Source organism: Apium graveolens, chromosome 10 (assembly GCF_009905375.1).
Source record: "Apium graveolens cultivar Ventura chromosome 10, ASM990537v1, whole genome shotgun sequence".
NCBI lineage: Eukaryota > Viridiplantae > Streptophyta > Magnoliopsida > Apiales > Apiaceae > Apium > Apium graveolens.
The window spans coordinates 226,674,200-226,698,031 of record NC_133656.1 but is presented as its reverse complement, the minus strand read 5'-3'; the positions used below and the strand labels follow the sequence as shown (position 1 = coordinate 226,698,031).

Sequence of the window (23,832 nt, the reverse complement as noted above, 5' to 3'; positions counted from 1 at the left end):
TATAATTATTAGTAAATATGATATTATATCAATGTTAGCCTAATTAATATTTATTAAAGTAGAAAAGCGAAAAATAGGCTCTCCTACTTGTATTTGAATAATTCAAAAGAAAAATTATGCTCGTGCCTGGAAGTTAATTTTTTTAACGCAAAAATAGTTTTTTGAATTAATTTAGAGCTCTGACCAAATATTGACCAAATATAAGCTTTATTTTTATTAGTATTTCGTAGTTAGCTTTTTCATATAAATTGTGGATTCCAAAAAGCTAATTTTGAAAAATCTACTTAAAAGGTATTTTTCAACTACAAAAATTTAATTAAAATATCTATTTGCCAGATAGTTTTATTAGAAACAACTAAATTTAATCGGTTAATCAAAATAGTTAACTCAATCAGTGAGTCAAAACGATACAATTAACATCTAACACTAATTGTCAAATAAGACCATACTATCGTAAATCTTGAACCTAACATATAAAGTTAACAAAACTCTGACTTTATAAAAATTTAAACCGAGCAAAAAGTACATATTTATAATAATTTAATATTTCTATACAAAATATATGTATATATATTAGTATTAATATTTTCTAAATTTTGGGCACCTTAAATATATGGGCACAACGCGGTCGCCCTTTTAAACATCCCATTGGTGAGGATAACCAAAGGTAATTCCTGAGGTTATTAACTCTTCTATACAAATTTAATGATATTTTTGTAAATATTGATAAGTTATCATAAAATTATAAATTTACTCTTATATATTTTTATGAATGAATGTTATAAGTTGAGAAGTTATCTAAGGTCATTCTCGTATACATGATACTTTCTTTTTTATAAAAAATGCTAGAGTGTAAAAAACGATTTTAAAAACGGTTATCAAATGATAAGTTGTCAAAATGTAATTGGATGTCCACTAATAAAAAAATGGGCCGCTTATATATTAATATAAATATTAAATTTGTAAGAAAATATTAAAATTCACTTTTTCAAATTCTAGCAACGACAGATGAAAAATTAAATTATCTAAATATTTTAGCTTATAGTTTAGATTTGAAAAACACTATTTGTAACAAATTTTGGCATACTAGGATTTTCTAAATATTTAAATTAAGATGAATGTTCATAAAAAAATGAAAATGACATTTGGACAACAGCCGAATAATAAAAGTAAATATATTATTATTGAGTAACATAAATATATATTATATTCATTGTTTAAAAAAATCAAAATAACTATCAAAACGGGGTCAAGTACCCACTACATACCCATATGTGATATAAGGATTTTACTTTTTAAAATTTTGTGAAGAGATGTGTATTCCCTGTTTACATGAATACGAAACTTTAACATGCATATTCATATTATTGTACATAGTGAATACTCATATTTTTAAAATACATGTTTTTCCAGAAATTTTTTAAAAATAATATGTATTGGATATGTGTATTTAGTGAGTATTTCAGGTAAAATGTATAATCGGATGTCAATCAACATTTTAGTGTATTTTGAACATTTTTTTTTTACTTTTCACGAAATATTTTAAATTCAAAAAGATACTTTCATGTGTCCTGTATAAAAAGCAAAACAAAACTAGGTAAAAACAAGAATAAAATATTCTAATTAAAAAGGCTTTGACTAAGAACGCACCTTGACTCGCCCACAAAATTACCCACCTATACCACAGCGACTTATCACCACGCTCCACTAATCCACATCACGCGTGTGTAACCATCTCCAAAAAACGCGTAAACAATGATGCATCAGCAGCAGCAGATTTAATTTCAAGATGTCGGAATTTAAAAGAAAATCGAACCGCCCTAAAGAAAAAAAATCGAAAAAAAACAAGAACAAAATATACATACACAGAGCCGTGTGTGTATATACGACCTAAAACTTAAACTTAAACCCTTCTCTTTTTCGAATTCATTTCTGGCTATCATTATCATTTTCACAAATTTATTTTGATTTTTCGGTTTTTAATTTGTGTTGAGAAATTATTGGATTTGAATTAATTGATAGATTTGAGATTTGAAGTTTTCGGATCGTGATGGAAAAAACGGGTCAACCGGGTACGGATCGGGTTGCTTCTGTCTCAACCTCTCCTGTTACTGGTACGTGCCTGTGTGTCTATATGTATGTATATGGAATTATTGATTGATTGTATGATTTTGAGTTGTTTTTTAATTAAGATATGTTATTGTTGAATTGTATGTGTTTTTTTGTGATTTTGAACCAATTGTGAATTCTAGGGTTTAGTGAATTTATGTGTTTATATGAATGTGTTTTTGTCGACGGCTAATTGTTTTGTGATTTGGTTTAATAATTTGGTAGGAGGTGTAAATACTGTATTAGATGCCTGTCACTTGCTTATATTGATAATTCCAGTGTTATGCAGTTACATTTTTTTAGGAATGATAACACTGCAAAGAAGTAGGTGAATACGTGAATATTTGTTGTAATCGAAAATTCAAGTGATTTGCGAGAAATTCTTGTAAGAAAGAGTGTTATGCAGTTGTAGTAAAGAAATGTTAACACTCGGAAAGAAGTCAGTGAAGACATTAATATTTGTTGTAATTTCTAGGGACGCCTTTTATTTAATCGGCTGTTTGGTATTTTTGCTTTACTAATTTGTGACTAATTTGTCATTTGATGCAGTTGAGAGACATTTTGCTGCTGGTAACTCGATTGAACAGGTAATTTGGGGAATACCGGCATCTTATGTTTAATAGTGTAAATTCATTAAAATGTTTATATGAAGTGTGAAAAATGTTTTTATCTAACGCTTTAAGTTTTTGATGCCAGACACTGCCGCCTAAAGATGGGAAGGTTGTACAAGCGAGTTCTGCTAATGCAACTCTTGTCAGGCCGCCAAGCATTGTAACAAACCCACCAGAGTTGTTGGTTTCAAGTGGAGCATTTGCCGCTTCCTACCAACCCAATGCGTATGCTCCAATAGATCAAAACTTCTACTATGGAGGTTATTTTCCTGATTATGTATCTTTTTCCGAGTCTTGAAAACTAATTGAGCATATGTATTAGAGGCTTGATAGGTTAATATGTTTCCTCTGCTCTAAATCATATTACGTTAAACTAGGTTCAGTATTGGAAAAACAAGGGATATGTAGGACAACAGAAAAAAGTATTGTATATAGCCTGACCCCAAGCTAAATTAAAAGAACTTAAAACTTTGTATGCTTGCTTTAAGTAATCTATAATTAGTGCAGGGTTAATAATATCAGCAACCATTTGTTTTCTTTTCCTGCATGCAAAGTACTTATCGATCTTAATATAATATATTGGCTGTATTGTTTCATTGCTATTCTCCGAGTTACTATAATTTCTGTTTGCCAATTTAGTATTTATTAGCATAATGGCCCATTTTTTAGACACAATATAGACCATAGTCTTATAGTTGTGAGGAACAATGTTTTGTATAATACTTACATATTATTAAGCTTACAATAATGTCAAAAGTTCGTGTTGCAACTTGTTAGTAGAGTAGAGAAGTGCAATCCCAACATGAGCTTTCTTCATATCTGATAATTCCTAGTAATAGACATGCTGACTTGAAACCAACTCCTTCGCCTATATGTAACAAATAAGCACTGCTTTATGATTCTGCTTGCAAATTCAGGTCTTACTTCTCCACTCTATCCTCATTGCCTTCTCTTAAATATATTCTTTCTCTTATATTTGTATTTCTTGATGAAATACTTATTTATTTCCTTCTTTATTGTGCTGCAGGTTATGACAACAGCAATGGTAACTGGGGGGAATATTCTAACTATGTCAATGCCAATAACTTGCAGATTATACCTCCAGTGAGTACAAGTTTTTTACACATTTTTTTGTCTGTTGCCTTCAAAGTAACTTGCTAAATAGTTTCATTCTTCAATATAGGCAATGTACAACGACAATCCATCGCTCTTTTTCCCCCCTTCTGGTTATAGTTTTGATACGCAAATGACGTATGGCCAGTTTCCTCCCTTGGCTAGTCCAATGTCTCCGTTTATGTTAGATGGTCAGCTGTATTCTCCTCATCAAATCCCCATGTCCCCGAATTACTATCCGCAATCAATTTCTCCAGGCCTACCGCATGTTACATCTTCTCATTCAATGTCTCAAACTGAGATGCTGGCACCAGTAAGTACAGGTCAGGAAGGTCTAAATGACAATATGCTTTTTGGACCAGGGTCTGGTTATTACTTGCATTTTGGATCCTTTCCTGCTAGTAATCCACCTGGAAACAGTAACCTTGGCTTGTACAAATACCCAGGAGAGTTTGGATCTGGTGAAAATCCGGCAATCCGATCAAATTCGGACACGGGAAATATTTTGTCTCCATTGACACCAGGGGCAGTTTATACACAGCCCATGGGCATCCTTGGACCATATGACCTTAGCCTGGCACAGGTTCGTCTTCTTAGAAAATTGCTATATTAGTAAACTAGCATATATAATGTGAAAGAGGAAAGGTCTACTATGTGATCAATGTCCTAGGCATTTTATGTTATTGTCGAGTGAACTTTTTGGTTTATCCACTCTCTTATATGTGCATTTTAACTATTTTGGAAGATAATTTGTTGCTTCCGCTTGTTTTAAAATGCGGGTTCTTATGTAGACTCTTAATATGTGCAGCTTTTAATAGTCTTTTTTTTATAAAAATCTTCTGTAAGTATTTCATTTTTAAGTCAAGGTTGGTCTTTAAACCATGAACCTCCATTCCATACCCGTTTTCAGGGTGAAAGTACGCATCTCTTTTTCATAATAAGGTTCAAATTTTTTTCTTCTCCCGATCTTGGAAAACTCTCATTTTTAATACTAGTACATCCTCTTACGCAGAACAGGAAATGTTGTTTTATGGCACAATTCCACTTCAAATATCTGTCACCTTTATAGTTTCTTTTTGGTAATTTTGCCGGTTTACTGTTTTTTATGGGATTATCTGACTTATAATATGTTTTAAATATTATATATTTGTCTACCTTTTATAATCTAGACTGAATTTGCAGGCTTCTCAGCAGCAAACACCATTCACAAGGCGCTATCCGAATAACGTCTCTTCTAGGATCTCAAATTCTGGCAACTGGGATACTAGTCGCTTCAACCGACTCACTACAGACAAAGGTGGGAGAAGGGATAGGGACTCAATTAGTGTCTCTGCTGATTCACATGGAATTCCCAGTGACCGTAATCGAGGTCCAAGAGCACTGAAGCCCAAAATCAAAAGTAATACTGAAGAAATGGCTGTACCTGGTATTGCAAGAGCAGGCGCATCTACTTCTGGAGTCAATCTTGATCTATACAACCAACCGGATTTTGTCACGGATTTTGAGAGGGCCAAGTTTTTTGTCATAAAGTCTTTCAGCGAAGATAATGTTCACAAAAGTATTAAATATCAGGTTTGGGCCAGCACACCTCTTGGGAACAGAAAATTGGATGCTGCTTATCAAGAAGCCAAGGATGCTAATGTCAATTATCCGGTTTTTCTCTTTTTCTCGGTATGCTACTTGCATTTTCAGAACTTAAAATATAATTTTAAGTTGTTAATGTTGTTCAAGTTGGTGGCTGGGGAGATTGTGAAAGTTGCAATATTATTTTGATTTCAAGAAAATTTGTGGCTGATGTTTGTGCATATTTAAAATTTAATGGCAAACCATTTACAGATGTATGTTGCCTACTCTATTTCAACTCAATTTGTACTCAAACACAAACTCACAGTCACCGGCCGACTTTTGTTTATATGTATCTTTATCTAACAAACAACTCCCAATCAGACTGGCGTGATAAAATATTTTTGATGCGAAGCTATTTTCACATGCTGGCCACCTGTATATATATTATCAGTTATCTGTATTAAACTTGTACCGTGTTTAAATAATACCAATGGGATAGAGCATTCATTCTGATGGCTGATTTATGATTGTCTACATTCTGTATGAGTAAAGAAACTCATAATTGTGAAATGGGAATATCAATACTACACGAAGGTGTACTTCAAGCAAGTTGTTTCATTAAATGCCAAGAACATAAGCTAAATTCTTGATTCATAATTTAACATGGCAAGCACATTGATATAGAGGTAATTTGTGAAACTTAAGAATTCCACGATTTCTGTGTGTGTATCTGTATTATTCTCATTCTCATGTTTTATTCTAGATGCATGTCTTTTTAACACTGTTGGTACATATTATAGGTTAATGCCAGTGGGCAATTTTGTGGTGTGGCTGAAATGACTGGACCAGTTGACTTTGAGAAGGATGCAGATTACTGGCAGCAGGATAGATGGAGTGGTCAGTTCCCTGTCCGGTGGCATATAGTAAAAGATGTACCAAATGGTCAATTTCGCCATATTCTTCTGGACAACAATGAGAACAAGCCTGTTACCCACAGCCGAGACTCTCAAGAGGTACATGCTAGTTATCAGTTCTCTTTGCGGTTACTCTTTTTTTTCATGCTTGATTGTTATTTCATCGGAGAAACTGAGGTACAAAAGAAATTGTTCTGTTTTTTGTGAAGAATAGGTATTTGGTTGAGATTTGTCTCTTGAAGCTTTTAAGAACCTTGTGAAGAATAGGTTAATTGGTTGAGATTTGTTTCTTTTAAAGTACTGGTTGGGAAACGTGTCCTTTTAATGTGCACATAGTACATCTCTTGCTTTTAGCTGCCTGTATTTTTGGCGGAGGTATAATTTGTTACATAAGACCAAAGTGAAACCAATTTCACGCAAGCGTAACTACAAGTCTCCAAAATTTGGTAATGGGGGTTGCAATTTTCGAGTCACATTATAGGGCTTTTACCAAGTTTTGTCATAAAGTCGTCGGTTATACTATATATGCTTTGTGTTGCTTTCAACATTGTTAGGGCACTAACATGATGCTTGGTTTATTTGGTTCTAGGTGAAACTGGAACAAGGTCTCGCGATGTTGAAAATTTTTAAAGATTATGTATGCGAGACGTCGATCTTAGATGATTTCAGTCATTATGATGGGAGGGAGGAGCGGTCCTTGCAGGAAAGGAGGGCTAAACAGCCAAGTCCAGAGAAACCTGATGCTTCAATAAACCAGTTATCAGAGAACCTTGCTGGAACCCTTCATCTGAAAGTCAACGATGAGATAAGAAAGTAAATTTGGAATGCTATGGCAAAATCCAAGTAACTGACAAATTAATGTATTGGGTACTGGGTTTAGCCGTTTAGGGATAGAAACGAGTGGCAAAGAGTCGCTACTTCAGCAAAAGTGCTGACAGGGAGTATTTGCTATTTTCTGGTCCAAGTTCAGCTGTACACTAAGTTTCTCAATTGTTTTCCTTCCCTTTCTTTAAAAATGTTAATGAGTACTTGCCGGTGATTTGGTCATTGGCGTGGGGGAGGAAAGTAGTTTAGATCCTGGATTTCTATTTCTTGCTGATATCCTTTTGTTTGTTTCAAGTCAGAGAAAGGTACATGAAGATACCATTAAGTTGGCTTGGTAACAGCCTTTGCTGGTTCACCAGTAATTGTAAGTTGAAAGATTTTTTCTTAAAAAAATTTTAGTGCAGGCCAACCAATTTTGCGCTGCTGCACAAAGGAACTGTAAAACTCCCATCTGTTAGAAATTTAATCAAGAGATTACTAATGTTTTATTTTATCTTTTTACACCGCACATATTCGTAGACCATAGATGCAAGAGTAGCGTGATAAATCAATTGTGGTAGCATCAGTGATTCAGGGGCCACTGAATTGGTTGCCAGAGTATATTATTATTACCTTCGTATATAAGAGCTTTTGCAAAATGTGCAGTATGAATTGGAGACACCGTATCTTTGACCTGACAGATCATGGATGCCGCATCCCAAATCTGTTGTGGTTTTACAGCTTTTATGCTCGCTTTCCGCCTTTGGCTTTACTTGATTTTCTTTAGAGCTAACATAAGGCCTGCATCTGGACTCCAGATTTTATCATCCTCCCAGCCATAATTAGATTACAGAGTTTGGTAAATTTTTTTTTATTTCAGTGCTACCTTAATATATACAAGCACCATCTTAGAAAATTCTTATTTCACTCTGATAGAGTTGTAGACATCAATGTACTTCCCTGCAGTGTTGTTCCAGCTATTATCAATCTTCATGACGTTTTGAACTGTGCGATTCCAGTCATTTGGTTCTGTATTAAACAACAAAGATTAGGAATGCACGTCTGATTCTGCATTAAACAACAAAGATTAGGAATGCACATCATCAGACTTCTGTATATATCTGAAGTATTAAATCAAGATATTCTTTGTTCAGGATGTGGGCCTTATTATTATCAGTTTACGCCTTAAAACATTATTATCAGTTTACGCCTTAAAACATTCAACTGCCAAGTGCCGAAGTTACCTTTTAAACTGAAGAATGAAGATGATCCTGAATTTCGCATAATAATTACTACACAGATCAATATATTCTTTCCACTTTTCTTTCTATTCCAAAAAATAGAGGATCAATAAACATTAAGTTTATGCGTGATATCATTATAATGTACTTGACCGTGATGCCAAGTGGGACAAATAGGATAGAGATTATGTTAAACTCTTTTGTCTCTTCTTCTACAAAGGGATCAATCTACATTAGTCCATGTGCAATCATGTTCGACACCAAGTAGGATAAATAGGATATAAGTCAAACCAAGCTGAACTTACTCTCTTTGTAGTAGGAAAATGCACGGTGCATAGCCCCGTCCAAGGATTCTTCATCAATTCCTTCAAAGACAAAACTTGAATACAAACAATTCTGATGTCAGAGTAGTCAGAAGTTGGTTAATGAAACTAAACACTTGATTGCAAACACATTGTCACATTCAGTAATTGCAGAGCCATATCCAAACTACTCGATGTGAGCCAAAGGAGTCCTATATTGCTTGAAATAGTTTTAAATCATCTTCAAATCAGTTAGTCAATCTCTCTAGCACATATATATCATAAAAGATTATAGGTTTATAAAAAGTGAAGGAAATACACATGACGGACTTGTAGGGATTCAATGTATCAATTAGCCAGTTTTTGTTTTGTTTTCTGATCAGCACCCTCCTTCTCACAGCCGAAGTCCTCGGATCGAAGAGAGAGAGACTAGGTCACATTAATAAGACTAGGGGACTCCCATCTATTCTCTACATGCCATAAAATTAAACTACCAGGGGGAAGACATCTAAAAGGCATTCATGAGAAACCCAAAAAGGTGGTGCAAGCCCTAAACTGGTACACTATTCCAGATTAGTTGATAAATTCAAAGCATTATTGACAAGTCATATAGGACGAAATTGGCTTGATCAGCATAACTATTATATCTCTTCACCAGATGATTACCCATTAGCCATCTCAGGTTGTGAATGATCATCCATGTCGAAGACTGTGTCAGCAAGACCGCCAGTCTTTCTAACTACAGGGACCTGTAAAAAGCATCATAGTGCCTCGTATAAGCATTCTCTTGATTCTAGCAAACTGAATATTAAACTTACACAAGTCATATTTTATAAGCTTTTAATTCTATTACAACAAACTTAGACACATAACAAAGAGGAATGGCAGGTGGTGCTCTAAGAAGAACTACTAACTAGGGGGAGCTGCAAGGCAAAGGTACTTGCAACTTTCAAGCACCTAAACCTTGTGCACAGACGAGGCAGCTTTTTCGTGCTGTGTGCTTTATTTTATATATTTATACATCTAGGTGTGTTGGCACATATCTCAAAGTAACCTAATAAATTCTTGGTTCACTTCTTGGCAAACATTTACGTGCTGTGCTGGAGTTTGCAAGTACTATTATTAAGTGGAATTTTAATTTGGTAATATTTCCCACGAGAGAAAGGATGGATGCAAGAGGATATATACCGCTCCGTATCGCATTCCAATCATTTGAGCAAGTCCACATGGCTCGTATATTGAAGGTACCAAAACCATATCTGCTGCAGCATAAAGCATATGTGACAGTTCCTCACTACAAAAAGCATACGGTATTAATACATAACTGAGGAAGTCGAGTTCACAAATATACCATGTCTTACTTCAATAAAATTCCCAAAAGTTACACATTCAAGTGACATTTTAAGGTAGTACACGCGTTTCACATCACCAGTTCTTTAGTTTAGAACAATAAAATTCCCAAAAGTTACAAATTCAAGTTCATTTATTTGTAGTTGGGAGTGAAGTCCAGATTAAATTTAGTAGAAACGGCCTTGTGGTTAGGACCCAAACCCGTCTCAATCCCCAACCCAAACGGCGCGGGATCGGATCGGGGATGGGCAGGGGGGGGGTTGATATGCCCATTCCAACTTGTGGTTGTTGTGTTTTGGACAATTAGACTGGGCTTGGTACAGCCTCTCCTTACTGCCAAGGGTCTGGGACAGCCTCTCCTTACTGCCAGGAAAGAGATACTTGGTTTCTTTGCTCTGGTTATGCCTCTTATAATCTAATAAATCTTAAAAGGAAATTTGATTATAAAGACCGACTAATAATTAGGTATATAAGGAAGGCTCACCTATACATCAGTAGGATCCGGATGTCAGAATCTTTGTTATGCTGCAAAAAAGCAAGATGATTGAATATTAAACATAACTACAAAAACAGACGTTACGGAGGTCTGTGTTTCATAAAACAAACAAAAATCACTCTTATTAACGAATCCTTCATGTCCATATGTGAGAACTCAACCAAGAACAGAAATAGGTAGAACATAAAAAAAATATATCAATATATAAGTTACCAACCAAATTTGCAAGATCTTCAAATTCACTTTCAACTTGAGTATTAGATGCCTTTCCTAGGATGATCATCTGTCCACCCTGTAAAATACATAACTTTTAAAGCAAAACAATACAATCAACATACAATTATTCCTTTATTTAACAATAATCGTATCTGGACAACTACAGGTCTAACCACATAGAACTGAGTTGAATGGTGGTGCACACATGTCACGAGGAATCAAAGTTTTATGAAGTTAGATATTTCTTCAGTACTTAAATTCTTAAAGTGAAAACCTTCCCTTTAACTTTCTCCCCCAAGCGACATATACACACTAGTCCATTGTTTTCTGTAGTAATTTCCATATTTTTTCAAAGCAATGTATTTAGATACACAGAATCGAGGAGAGAATCGAACTCTATACGTCATCCAACATTATTATTACAGTAAATCTTGAGAATTTAGTATGCCATCATTTATATTTTAAAATTATTATCATTTTTTATTAGTAACGTGAAGAATAGCCCTAGATAAACACCCATTTTTAAACATCACGCATTTATACTTGCCTTTGATCACGACAAAGACTCATGTATTAGTATTACACAAGCAAACTTTAGCAACTTAATTTTGGGCTCCACATTCTCTTTTTTGTACTTCCGGGGTTGATGAATTGATTGAAATAAAAATGTGCAGTTAATATTACTAGGAGAACTACTCACAAGTTGTTCCACTAGCTTGATTGCATGTCTGATCAAATGAAGACCCTTTTGAGCAACCAATCTCGTGATGCAAATAATCAAAGGTACTTGACCTGTCACGTGGCTGCCGTTTTTGGTATCTTCTAAGGCCAAGCCTAGCCCCTTTTGAACAAAGCGTTTGCATATTTTCTTTCCACCAACGTTCTGGGCTGCAAGTGATAAAATAGTATCAAAAAGTTGGTGACAGAAATATCTTAGAAACTGTGGAATTAGAAGAAACAGAGATCTTGTAAAATCACAGCTCAATATAAATGATATCAATAAGAGGATGTATTCATTTCTGGAAGAATCTACTTTATTAATGGTTAGTGGAATCAGAACTAGAGAAAGAGGGATGAATGTGGTCTATGGATGTGTTCTATTCAATATACACCAGCTTGAATTTCATCAAAGCTAATATATCGAATTAAGTGTAATGATACAGATCAATATAGAAGTTTTTTCATTCAATATGCTTCAAATTGTATTTTACCAGTGCTAATATCCCATTACTATATTACCCACGCAAAAGAAGCTACATGTAAAAAGGCATTTCTAAAAGTTACCAGCAGTAGCAATTATATGACTTAAATATTATCTTACATGTTGATGAACTAATGCAACTCTAAGCCTATAACCAAGTAAAAAAACATGTTATTTAACCAAAAAAGTGAAACCGATAAAGCTCAACAGTTTTTGTATATGCAGATAAATAATCATTGGAAGAGGAAACTCACCATCATAATTAGCAGGCAAGAAAGCATCAGTTGCAGGGTTCCATATTGTGGTATCTATACCATTTAAAATACCACTGTATCTACAATAGCAAAACCGTACATTTTCAAATTCATAAAATGCAAAAAGAATTATAGTACATCAGTAGCAGGGTTCCATATTGTGGCATCTATACCATTTAAATTATGGCAAAACTGTACATTTTCAAATTCATAAAATGCAGAAAGAATTATGGTAGATGCCAGATAATACATATAATATAAAGAGGATAATGCTTGTTGCTTTAGGGTATGGATGAGCTGTGTTTGACATCACTCTCGTGTAATGCCTAGAAGAGTGACATGCGGACCTTACAAGATCCAAGGGAGATTTAAAGTTGGTAGGATTTGAGAAATACATATCACCTTTTTGCATCCAATTTAATGGCTTATACAATTTTGGAGGTGATGTATTCTCTATCTCCAACTCAGAAACAATGAGCTTAGTCAATCGTATGATCCCTAGTTGGCCCATTTCAATTAAACAATCATATGCATAATCACTTGATTAATAACATAATTTACATCTTTGGATAATCCTTGACACGTGATAAATTTATAAATACTTACATGTTAATAATAGGTTTCTTTGGAATTACAATTGTAAGTGCAAACCAGAAGAGGGTGAAATAAGCAAAGTTTAAAGCATTTCATCTAGTAGTAGCAAATGCTTATATGGGAATAACTAAAATATCATACTGCTTATTGAATCTTACTTCTCACGATTTTGCATCAAGGTTCTTGTAAGCCATCCAGAGCACAGTGTTTCCGTCAGGTATGTTGGAGAAACTGTACTGGAAAAGAGAAGAAAAATGACATTTGTTATTGACAGCATTGAGGGTGATGTTCCCGTCCACATGACCATGCATGTCATACTTGAATCCTTTCACCAAATAGGAAATACATATTTTATAAGAACAAAATATAGTGCAGGACTATGGATAACAAAATCGCGTCATGTCAAGGGGCTGATTTGGAGCACATGTCAGTACGTCACTCTTCAGTATCTTGTCAGTTAGCATAGATACATACTAAAAACAAAAAAACATGATGGTGTTCAGGAAAATGACATGTCTAGATTTGAAAAAAGGTGTCCTCTTAGAAGTCTTCACATGAGAAAGCAATAGTATGTTCAGGCAATGCTGATTGGTGCTTTATGATCTAAATATCTTTAAACATAGAAAGGCTCAAATCACAAATAAACTCATGCTATAAAAAGTAAACAACACCATTAGCATCAAACACGGAGCTGGGGAAAGAAAATCATTAATTTGAATATACACTCAAGATAAAACGATGAATATTTTTTAAACAAATGCTTAGCTGTTGAAGAGCATTATAATACTACTTACACCACTGCATTGCTATACACAATGCCTCCTTTCAGTAAACTCAACCTTTCAGGGTTATGGCCAATGGTTCGATCATCAACAGCCTGCCAAAAATGAAAAATAGGAATATATAAACATATGTAATTTCATTCTATTCTGAAGTTACAAAGAATGTGCAGAAATTGACAAACTAAGTTAATATACCTGAATTATGGTGGTGTTGTAATATGGAAACTTGGTTCCAAAATGTAAATTATAGGTCATGCAAATTTGATACCAATTGGTATAAAAGTTCGCACCGAAACCATTTAACTCATGAGTGATCATGAAACAATTAGAACCAAGAGGTTTTATCACATCAATCCTACTTATAATATTAGCTAATAGTACCATTCATCTCAATCTTCCTATTTCATATGATCATGTAAAGCTTGTAGATAAAGAAAAACTTCTACATAAAATAAGGTGCTGTAAATTGAGTCACTTGTTAATTTATTTCGACAATTATGTTTTTCGTCAGATATATATATATACACACACACACATATATACACATATATATACATACATAAACAATTGGGGTGCAAAAAGATCTGTTTCTAGCCACCTGCAGCAAGAATGCATATTTTGGGTGTAACTAGCTTCTTAAGTGTGAGAGATCATGTCTATATTCATATTCTGATTCGTAGCAGAAAAATTTTGGACGGCATAATATTTAATAACCTCCACTACCATATAAGTTGGCATACTGCGTCTGCGGTTTTATGTAAAAACCCAATTTTAGACACCTTTATACATGGTGCTTTGGGATTCTTGAGGGTGGGAAGACTAAAATATATTATCAACAAGCAAACCATGTCTGCCTTTTGCCCTATTATTTCCACCCATACACCAGTGTCCTTGTCTTTACCATTTCCCCGAAGGTGCTTATTTTCTATAGTTCGTTACTAACATGCACGTGATTAGGTTGACCACATCGAATGCTAACCTTATCAACAGTCCTGTATAAAGACCCGTCAAGACCGCATTTACTAAGCTGTTCCTGGCTGCCAAAGGAAACAGATTTAGAGTATAAGCAAATGTGAAAAAACAAACGTAAGGAACCATGTGAATTGTAATGCTAAAATGTGCCTGGAAAAGCAACCAGTCACAAATTTCAAGAAACACGATGACAGACTGTACCCTTTCTGACTTGGAATTATTTTGATGAATTTCTCGAATTAAGACACATCCAACATGTAGAAAAATATTAAAATACAATCATGAAAGCGAATCATAGAGGAAGAGTAACTGCAATGAGTACAAGATAGCGCTTTTCAAAAAAGTCTCACTACAAAACCGTTTAATGTTCAGTAATATACTTTAGGCTCGATTAAAGAAGAATAACTGGTTTAATAAGATACATTTTAGTGACCTACATGAAAGGATAAATCATCTGTATACCTGCATTCTCCATAATGCTCCATATTGTGGATTGTCAATACTATTCTTGGCTTCTACATATACAATCCAATTGTACTTTTAGGATCTTTACTTTGCCAGCATATTTGTCAATAAATTTCAATGGAGAAAATAAAGCAGCAAAAGCTACAAAGTTACCTGGAGAGAGAGATAATGGTACATGTCCCAGTAAAGCAGGGGTACTACACCAGTCTGCCACTCATGAACATGAATGATATCCGGTTCTTTTCCAGTAATCTACAATAAAATTATATGCCATTCGTCTTAATAAGGAAGAAAATTTATTTGCACAAATAAAGAATTTGATGTGAAATCCGAGCAAAAGAAATCATCGGAATGGAAATATATAGCAAATAGCCAAATACTGTATGACGCATCTGCATTATTAATTGTGTGCTTATTTATGCCCTGAGTCTACAAGAAAGAGATGATTTCCAAACTGAAAAATGTGTAAGAATGATACTCTACGAAGTGATTCCAGTGTCACATGCCGCTTCAGGGAGCGAATAAAATAATAAAGAACCAGATTATCTTGCATTAACTCAAGGATCAATGTGATAATAGTAGTTGCTAATAATATATTAAGGTGACTTATTAACCAAATATTAATACCAAAAAAGATTTTTGTCGGACCCTAAATAGGTCGAATATTAAATGCATTCATCTGATTGTAGAGAAATATTTAAAAGTTTGGAGCATATTTAGGAAACCTTTCATATTTTTCACTTTTCAGAGAATGCCATTAGTGGAAGTTAAATACTGATTACCTACCTGCATCCACTCAAGGCAAGCGCGACTAAAGAACAAATATGCTTCAAGCTCATTGTATGAGCCTCCATATACAGATTCTCCCTTAAAGAAGTGGTTGGATGGCTCAATAAATATTACTGCAATGCCTGAAACTATTCCACGATATGCACTGGTAGGCATCCAATTTCCATCATGATATGAGGTATAAGTAGTTACTAGTTCCAAATCATTAATATTCTGCTTCTGGATACACTCATAAAAAGGGAGCATAACGTCTACTTTATGCCCCCTTGACAGACATGCACGCCCTAACCCAGTTACAACATCGCCAAGACCACCAACTTTAGCTATTGGTGCTAGCTCAGCAGTTACATGAACAATATGCAGAAGATCAATGTCTTGTATATAAGGCGGACTTTCTGCACTGGCCTGAGAAAGGGGGAAATCCCTCTTCCAGAATGGGTTTTTGTCTTTAGAAGGCCAAACCAGAATTTCAGACTCTGAATCTACTGCACCTTCTGGCTTGACAGCGTCTAGCTGACAACATATAGCTATGAGTGAGAGATAAGAACCATTTAAGCATGAAACTGAACGTGTACCCTAATTTGAAAGACATTCAATAGACTAAGAAACATATATTTCCAAGGAAGTCGCATAACAATTCCACACCTTGACAAAAACAAATAAAGTCCATCCAAATCTGACAACTTTATGACCTCTAAATTCATAACTTCATAATGTACTGGTTATTTCATGTACAACAACAGATACCAAATTTATGTTAAAACCTGAGTCATTTGGCTAAGTGCAATACGCATTTGGGGTAAGGGAACCCATGTAGTCTGGTAGACTGTGTTGGTCACAAAACCGCGCAAAATTAACTGACTCGCGGGGGGATACATCAGTGACGCTACAACTAATTTTAAATACAAAATTCACCACCGAAGTACAATCTAATAACTTCAGGTAAGAACAAGTAAGGAAATCTTGTTAATTAACAGAATATCCTTCACCTATTTTATTTCTTTTTTTTGTAATGCCGTCAATACATTGTGTTCGTCTTGTACAGTTAATGGTTCACATTAACCATATTAAGCTTTAATTACACTGATACTAATGGAAAGGAAGATCATGCTGATGGCAGTTGCATTCCTGAACAGAGATTGTGTTAGCCTAAAAGTATGACTAAAAACAATCAAAGCAACTATAAAGAGAAGGGATATCTTAAAGTTGCAAAATATCTTCTACTGTGTGTATTGTTCAATATTTTACACATTAACAGAAACACAAACCTGCTCGCATTAAATTCTTTTCTCTCCCCGATGAACCATTGGTCTATAGTTCCTTTCCTGAAAGATGATCTCATCACACTCTACCCCCAGGTATGAAGAGTTCCACTCAAGTTTTTCAGTGCTCCTGCTTCTACTCCATCTTATTGACTTTGTGTTGAAAGACTCATACATATATACACTCCACCCATGCTATACTATCACTAGCTTCAAATTTGCTCAATTCACTTTATTAACCGTTGAATTGTGAATTATACCTGAACTATAAGTTCCGCTCTTATTTTTCATACACTCACAAGCATTCAAACTAATAAAATAGAAGTTACAAATTTGGTTCAATAGATATCGCTTGCACCAAAAGCTTGTACATACATAACAATGAAGTACACATACATGTAACATAAACGATTATAATTCAAATTTTTCTCAATACATCAATTCTGCATCGACTCACATTCTACACCAAAACTTCGAATTATAGACAACACTCTACAATGCTAGTTCACTTATACACATAAACACAAACATATCTGCATATCTACGTAGCATATAAGCGTGACAATTAAGTTAACGACATAATCAGAGTTAGAATACGCAATAAACATGTATGAAAAATGCTAATAATAATTACATTTACATAAGCTACTCGAACATTGAATTGAAAATAACTAAATAAGCAACAAGCGTGAATAAAGTGCAAATGATTACGTTAACGTTCGCTGCTCGGACACTAAAATTGAGCGGAGAGATTCGATTCGAATTCGATAAAAATAAACAACTCTTCTTCCTCAGCTTCACCTTCATCTTCGTGTTGTCATTGGCAATACATATCTTGTGATTATGATTATAATAATTCAACCTGCTTCTCAAAGCTTCCATTACTTGTGTATCTACATACAAACATAACAGTAAAATTTAAATCAATCAACATAAATTAAACACAAACACAAATTGATAGAGATGTAGCTTACCGATCAAGTGAAATGATACAGCAGAGCTGAGCTTAAATTAAATAATTCGAAGTTCTCGAAACAAATTGTGTATAGGGTTGTGCATTTTTATCCCCTTTTAAAATCCCAAGGAGGTAACATATAAAAGTATTATTTATATTCTTCGAGTATATACTTTGCTTTAGAGCCAAAATTACAAACAGAAAAGAGTCACGTGTCACCTGTGAATTGGGATCGTGAATGGAGCCCTGCCTTATAGTACATTTTTAACCGTCCACGTTTTGTTTTTTTTAGTGTTTCTTAAATTTTTGGTTGAGTATATATTGTAAAAAATTCTCGGATTAGTTAGATTTCTTAATCACTTGTCTATTCAATTGTGATATTTTTTTAAATTCGAAAATAATTTATCACATTTAACAAAAATAATAACTTATGAAGGGATACAAAATTTAAATTAGATTTCTGATGCATGACATATCTCGGTCTCGATAATAGAAAATTTAAATTTAGTCGAAATTTTAGATGTTCTAGGTCCCCCCGGAATCTTGTGACACGGTGAATTTTATGTTCCCTGCACGAAATTATGAATTCAAGCATACATATTGCACATTAATTAGCTCTCAGCTTCTAATACTAGTATCATATCGAAGGAACATGGTATGACGTTGGAACACTAAATTTTTTGTATAAATTTATGTTTTGAGTTGTACAAAATAAATTTTATCGCAACACCGCTAATGTATATAATTCAAAATACCACAAAGAAATTAATTTATGACAAAAATATATTGATAATTCGAACATGAAATATCATAATCGGCAGAACTGCAAAATCAGGTGCATCAAACTGTATTTTACCTGGATCCAAAGAACCTGCGAAATTAGGAAAGCTTAACAAATAGAAAGAAAAAGCTTTATATAAAATACACATCAAATCTCTCCTATAACTACAACTGATTCAGCAACATAAGTCCATAAAAATGAAAAACCACAAATTAAGCAGTTCTTATCATAAACTTTTCTTTCTCTTTTTTATCATAAGAAAGAAACAAACCCTGATAGATACACAAGGCTGACATAAAATCACCTCTTTCAGCTTCTTTCTTTTTTAACCAACTTTTTGCTTTTCAAACTGTTTACTCTTTCTTTCTTACAGCTTTAAGTTCATTCTTTCTGTACTGCATCAGTCAGTAGTCATTGGTTGGCTCAAGCAACACCTGAATCGGGCCTTCCGGACAGTTGTCATGACCTCAATTTCTGCATGTTCTAGCATTCTGACAACCTCGGTGAATGGTGGCCGCACATCAGGGTTACTGTCCCAGCATCGAGTCATGATCTCACCAAGAACCGGCATACAGTCATGGGGGATATTTGGACGAACACCTTTGTTGACAACTGCGAAGGCTGCCTGCACAGCGGTCATGTTCTGAAACGGTAGCATTCCTGTGATAAGTTCCCAAAGGACAATCCCAAAGCTATAAACATCCACCTTATGGGTGTACTGTCTGTGCTGGATCATTTCCCTAACAATTTACAGTAGAAACGCATTTAAGCAGCCAGCAATTAAATATAGCTTCTATAACACACACACCCACTGAAAAGTGTAGATGAATCAAAAACGAACAGTCCCATTAAATTAAAAAGATACAAATTCAGTTATAATACTTGCCCAGTAACACATTATACTACATTTAAATACATTTCCCTGCAAAAGAAAAGGATGAATCATATTGGATAAGTTAGATCATATTGTATAAGCCATTACTGAATGGATGAATCATAGTGTACACTGAAAGGCGCAACTCTGGTAACAAGAAAGAAGTTAGCAACAGGGTACTGTCTACAAGCGACTGCGATTGGGAAACTACAAGGACGGACTTGAAAATCAATTGCTCATATAAACACCAAACATTTGAGGTTTGACCTAGCCCAAAACCCAAACCACCGAAATTTGTTTAAAAAATTAGAGAAGGGTGATGTGATAATGTAATTATGCAGGAACAAGATGATCTACAGCCTCTACCTGATCCAAGTTACTAAAGCGCAAGGTGAAAAACAGAACTTTAACCTGCCTAATTGTTAAGGTAAAGTATTAGTTAACATTGGCAGACCATGAGAAAAACAACATTCCCCGTGTATAACAAATTAGTATTAGTACATGTAATAACCTAAACGATTATGACACATAAGCTATGCACCTTCTAGATCACTACACGTGAGGAGTGAGGAGTGAGGATAATTACAATACAAGATCATGGACTGCAGATTTATTTTGGCAAGACCAAGGCTTGATAGAAACTAAACTTGATTAATATATTCTAATGCAAAAAAGGATGACACAAATATTTTTATACAAAAGGCGCAATGAGCCAAGCATATTAGTCTTTCAAGAAATATAATATAACCTTTCAAATTTGTCCAATCCACAAATTAAACTAGAAAACCATTACACACTGGTTTATAACCAATCCTTGTTCTGCTCACAGTAAATATATTTCAGTTTGAATTATAAAAGATGCAGCTTTACATTACTAGTAACAAATTATACTTACATCATAGATGCTATTCAAATTGCTCTCAAACTATACAAATCCACTAAGTTGTCTTTTAAGAAAGATTCGTTTAACTAACCAAAAAACTGTAAGCAGTTAGAAGAGCCTTAAAAGGACATAAATACGAGATTTCTCTATTAAAGAAATCTATCAGCCCATTCATAGTTTCATAATATTTGGTATCCCAATAAACAGTTCAATTGTTGGTAGGCCTCTAATGCATTACAGACAGCTAACCCCCAGTTTGTGTACTGCTTATATCATTAGGGTTCTTTCTTGTTCCCTACGAATGCATATATCACACCAATTTAAATGAATTGGCATATGACTCGTCTAATCCCTATTGGACAAGTGCTGGTGGAACAACTGATGTAAAACAATATTAACGCAACAACTGACTAAAAAAAGGCTCGTATGGCTGAAAAATAGATGCTTGTTCTTCTCTTTTTTTTTTATTTATAATATTGTAACACCCCAGGAAGAAAGCTTTAACAATCCACTAAGAAAATAGAAAGGGTGTCAAATATGGCCAACTACAACAGTACAACTGCTAACACACAAAAAAAAACTACTAGAACACAGAAATGGAATAGAAATAAGTAACAAACAAACACAAAAGAAATCTGTAAAAGCAAATAACCTACCTTTCAGTTCTACACCCCACTGTGAAGGACACATAAGACTTAAGCTCAAAATTACTATCTGTTACTCCTACAGACCTCATTTTCAAGGATAGTTTAAGTATACTAGAGTAAAAAACTAGGCTCCAGGAAGTGATTGTCAATATAACTGCTAAAACTTGCTTAATATCAAGCAATGCCACATTATAGAATTGACTTGGAGCTTAGTATTTCCAATTATTCTTTTTTAAAAAATAAATAGAATAAACTTTCCCAGTGAAGAAGCTAAGCAAGACCCAAATCATTTAAATGGCAATGTCCATTAACAGCACATATACGACTATTCATAAGTTAAGACAGTGTAGCCCGTAAAGTGCGATAGTGTAAGAACACCAATAAAAGATTAAAACAAATATATAATGATTTAAATATTTAGGATGCTTACGGAGCCATCCAGCGATAGGTTCCTGTCTCTGGAGTCATTCCTTCAGTCTGCACCTCAATTCTAGCAACTCCAAAATCTGCAATCTTGATTGACTTGTCAGCAGATATCAATAAGTTGTCAGATTTCAAATCCCTGTGAATGTAACCAAGTGCATGAACGTATTCCATCCCTCTCGCAACATCCAGTGCCTGCTTTACGGCTAATTTCAAAGGCACTGCTCGATTCTGTCTCTTTGCTAAAAATTGCCGAACTGAGCCTCCCTTTGCATATTCTGTGACGATACACCAGACCATCGGTTTGCGACACCCACCAACAAATCGAACTATATTTGGATGTTTTAAGGTTGCCAACATCATCACCTCCTGTTGAAACTGTTGCTCCATCAATTGGGCCCTTTCAAGGTCATTTTCCGGCCTCTCCAAAAGCTTGATGGCAACATCCACACCATTGTAAGTGCCTTTATATAATTTTCCAAAAGCACCCTGTGCAAAAGCTGAACCCATGTTAAGCTTCCTGAGATCAATTGTCCACTCATCAAAATTCTGAAGTCCCTGTGAAGGGTAACGATTGTCCATCAAAGCCTGGGCTAGTGCATCATCACTGAGACTAGAGACCTTTCCACGATTAACACTATGGGCCACAGAGTAATTACTAACACGTTTAAGTCCTTGGTGGTTTAGGATGCGAGTGTGAGAATCATTGGAACCAACACTACTATTATCAACAGACATAGCAACTGACCCTCCGCCATTGCTCAACTGCAAGCTCCCAAGACTATCAATTGACATGTTTGAGCCTTCATCAAGCTTACGATAAAAGACTTGTGAAATATCATACTCATGGTGGCTATTCAGGTCTATAATTCCAGTAAACTTAGTACCCTCCAACATTTTCTTTATTACGGAAGTGAAGCTTTTAACACCAACTCAACTCTGCATCAGAATCAGCTTCAACCAACCTAACATAATAACACAAACAAATATACATCGTAGTATAATATCTATCACATAAAATTTCCAAACTACAAAGTATACTTTCGCAACACTTGCCAACCAAACACTTCCTTAACAATCAATTTAACTTTATTCGTGAAAAATGCATTAAAAAATTTCAATATTAATACCAAACTATTGCTTACCAGTCAAATCCAGCACCAACTGATTTTCCAGAGAAACAATTTGTATTAACAACTTAAAAACCACAGAACATCAAAACTTGCTAAACTTAAACAGCTAAAGCTTTTAAATTTACGAGTTAAAATCTCCACATACATATAAAAACCACAACATACGCCTAAACAATCTCCGAATTCCACAACAACAAACAAACAAAACAATCCAACAATCACAACACCAAAACCCTAATTCTCCCAATCAACTCCAATTTCTCAAACAATCGAAACACGAAAACACTAAAAACTCTTGTCTTCCACATAAACCCTAACACATCATCCCAAAAACAATAAAAAACAAACCTTTACACAACCACAACAAAAAAAAAACTAATATTCCACATAAAACTAGTAATCAAACCATAAAGACAGCAACTTAAACAACAATCTCACAAATAGAAGCACAAAAACCACACAATCTCAACTAAAAACGATAGTCAAACAAGTAAAAATCGAAAAAACAAATGATCCGAGAGTAAAATGAATGGATAAAGCTTAAAGGTACCTTGATCGAGACGCTTTGACTCAGTCAATTACACTTGATTAAACTCGGATAGATCAACTCAGTAAAACAAACACGATTGATTGACTCAACTCACCGCGTTATACATGTATGAATAGATATATATACACACAGTTTGAGAGAGAAGACGAAGAAAGAAATAAACACGCACATACACACACCAACAACGATAAATGAATAACTAGTCTTCGTCTTACAATTTCATTTTCGCTAGAGTAATAATCCCCTGTGTTCGCGTACACTGTATTTATTTCCACGTGGCGAAGTCTCAGGCGTTTTTTTTCTGATTTATTACGAGGCGTTGGATGGGAAGTGATGAAGCAAGGGTGACGATGAGATGATGTGTAGGGGGGGTGGGAGTTTCGAGGTGGGGCCCAGTGGAATGTAATTTAGCTAAAATAGTGGGCCCGGAGGATGGAAAGATGTAGGGTAAGAAGAAAGGGACGCTCATGGGGGAGCAGCACCTCTGTGAAAAGATGTGATAATTAAGGGGAGGATTATTGTATTATTATATTTTTAATTAATTA

The 23,832-nt window shown here is 34.6% G+C and overlaps 3 protein-coding genes across 6 annotated transcripts; 1 reads left to right on the top strand and 2 right to left on the bottom strand.

The window, feature by feature from the left end:
- The first annotated feature begins 1,831 nt into the window (after window positions 1-1,831).
- On the top strand, window positions 1,832-7,633 carry LOC141692901 (YTH domain-containing protein ECT4). Of its 2 annotated transcripts, XM_074497857.1 has the most exons (9): window positions 1,832-2,114; window positions 2,659-2,696; window positions 2,806-2,980; window positions 3,748-3,824; window positions 3,904-4,156; window positions 4,280-4,416; window positions 5,016-5,504; window positions 6,200-6,412; window positions 6,903-7,633. In XM_074497857.1, the coding sequence occupies exons 1-9, from the start codon at window positions 2,051-2,053 to the stop codon at window positions 7,128-7,130; spliced, it is 1,674 nt and encodes a 557-aa protein (XP_074353958.1). In that variant the 5' UTR covers window positions 1,832-2,050; the 3' UTR covers window positions 7,131-7,633. The 2 variants fall into 2 exon arrangements, with proteins under 2 accessions (XP_074353958.1, XP_074353956.1); XM_074497855.1 differs by having other exon boundaries at window positions 3,904-4,416.
- LOC141692900 (uncharacterized) lies at window positions 7,573-18,170 on the bottom strand. 2 transcript variants are annotated; one of them, XM_074497854.1, is made up of 17 exons: window positions 18,016-18,170; window positions 17,753-17,934; window positions 15,777-16,292; window positions 15,144-15,242; window positions 14,988-15,040; window positions 14,533-14,590; window positions 13,566-13,648; window positions 12,930-13,007; window positions 12,178-12,257; window positions 11,423-11,610; window positions 10,724-10,798; window positions 10,495-10,535; window positions 9,849-9,954; window positions 9,327-9,409; window positions 8,664-8,737; window positions 8,004-8,146; window positions 7,573-7,924 (listed from the first exon to the last, which is right to left on the bottom strand). In XM_074497854.1, exons 2-16 carry the CDS (start codon window positions 17,921-17,923, stop codon window positions 8,037-8,039), a joined length of 1,815 nt encoding a protein of 604 aa, XP_074353955.1. In that variant the 5' UTR covers window positions 17,924-17,934; window positions 18,016-18,170; the 3' UTR covers window positions 7,573-7,924; window positions 8,004-8,036. The 2 variants fall into 2 exon arrangements, with proteins under 2 accessions (XP_074353955.1, XP_074353954.1); XM_074497853.1 differs by having other exon boundaries at window positions 7,573-8,146.
- A 721-nt stretch (window positions 18,171-18,891) lies between these two features.
- LOC141693135 (serine/threonine-protein kinase STY13-like) lies at window positions 18,892-23,482 on the bottom strand. 2 transcript variants are annotated; one of them, XM_074498142.1, is made up of 3 exons: window positions 23,288-23,482; window positions 21,612-22,569; window positions 18,892-19,517 (listed from the first exon to the last, which is right to left on the bottom strand). In XM_074498142.1, the coding sequence occupies exons 2-3, from the start codon at window positions 22,499-22,501 to the stop codon at window positions 19,178-19,180; spliced, it is 1,230 nt and encodes a 409-aa protein (XP_074354243.1). In that variant the 5' UTR covers window positions 22,502-22,569; window positions 23,288-23,482; the 3' UTR covers window positions 18,892-19,177. The 2 variants fall into 2 exon arrangements, with proteins under 2 accessions (XP_074354243.1, XP_074354244.1); XM_074498143.1 differs by having other exon boundaries at window positions 21,612-22,543.
- Between the last annotated feature and the right edge of the window lie 350 nt (window positions 23,483-23,832).

Bases quoted from the DNA above. Each gene is read 5' to 3' on its own strand.
- LOC141693135 (XM_074498142.1), bottom strand. From the start codon at position 22,501: ATGTTGGAGGGTACTAAGTTTACTGGAATTATAGACCTGAATAGCCAC. The intron at 19,518-21,611 runs GTAAGCATCCTA...GTAAATTGTTAG, and splicing joins ACCTATCGCTGGATGGCTCC to GGAAATGATCCAGCACAGAC.
- LOC141692900 (XM_074497853.1), bottom strand. From the start codon at position 17,923: ATGGAAGCTTTGAGAAGCAGGTTGAATTATTATAATCATAATCACAAG. The intron at 15,041-15,143 runs GTAACTTTGTAG...TTGTATATGTAG, and splicing joins ACCATTATCTCTCTCTCCAG to AAGCCAAGAATAGTATTGAC. The intron at 10,536-10,723 runs GTTGGTAACTTA...GCTTTTTTGCAG, and splicing joins TTGAAGATCTTGCAAATTTG to CATAACAAAGATTCTGACAT.
- LOC141692901 (XM_074497855.1), top strand. From the start codon at position 2,051: ATGGAAAAAACGGGTCAACCGGGTACGGATCGGGTTGCTTCTGTCTCA. The intron at 2,697-2,805 runs GTAATTTGGGGA...TTTTGATGCCAG, and splicing joins CTGGTAACTCGATTGAACAG to ACACTGCCGCCTAAAGATGG. The intron at 6,413-6,902 runs GTACATGCTAGT...ATTTGGTTCTAG, and splicing joins ACAGCCGAGACTCTCAAGAG to GTGAAACTGGAACAAGGTCT.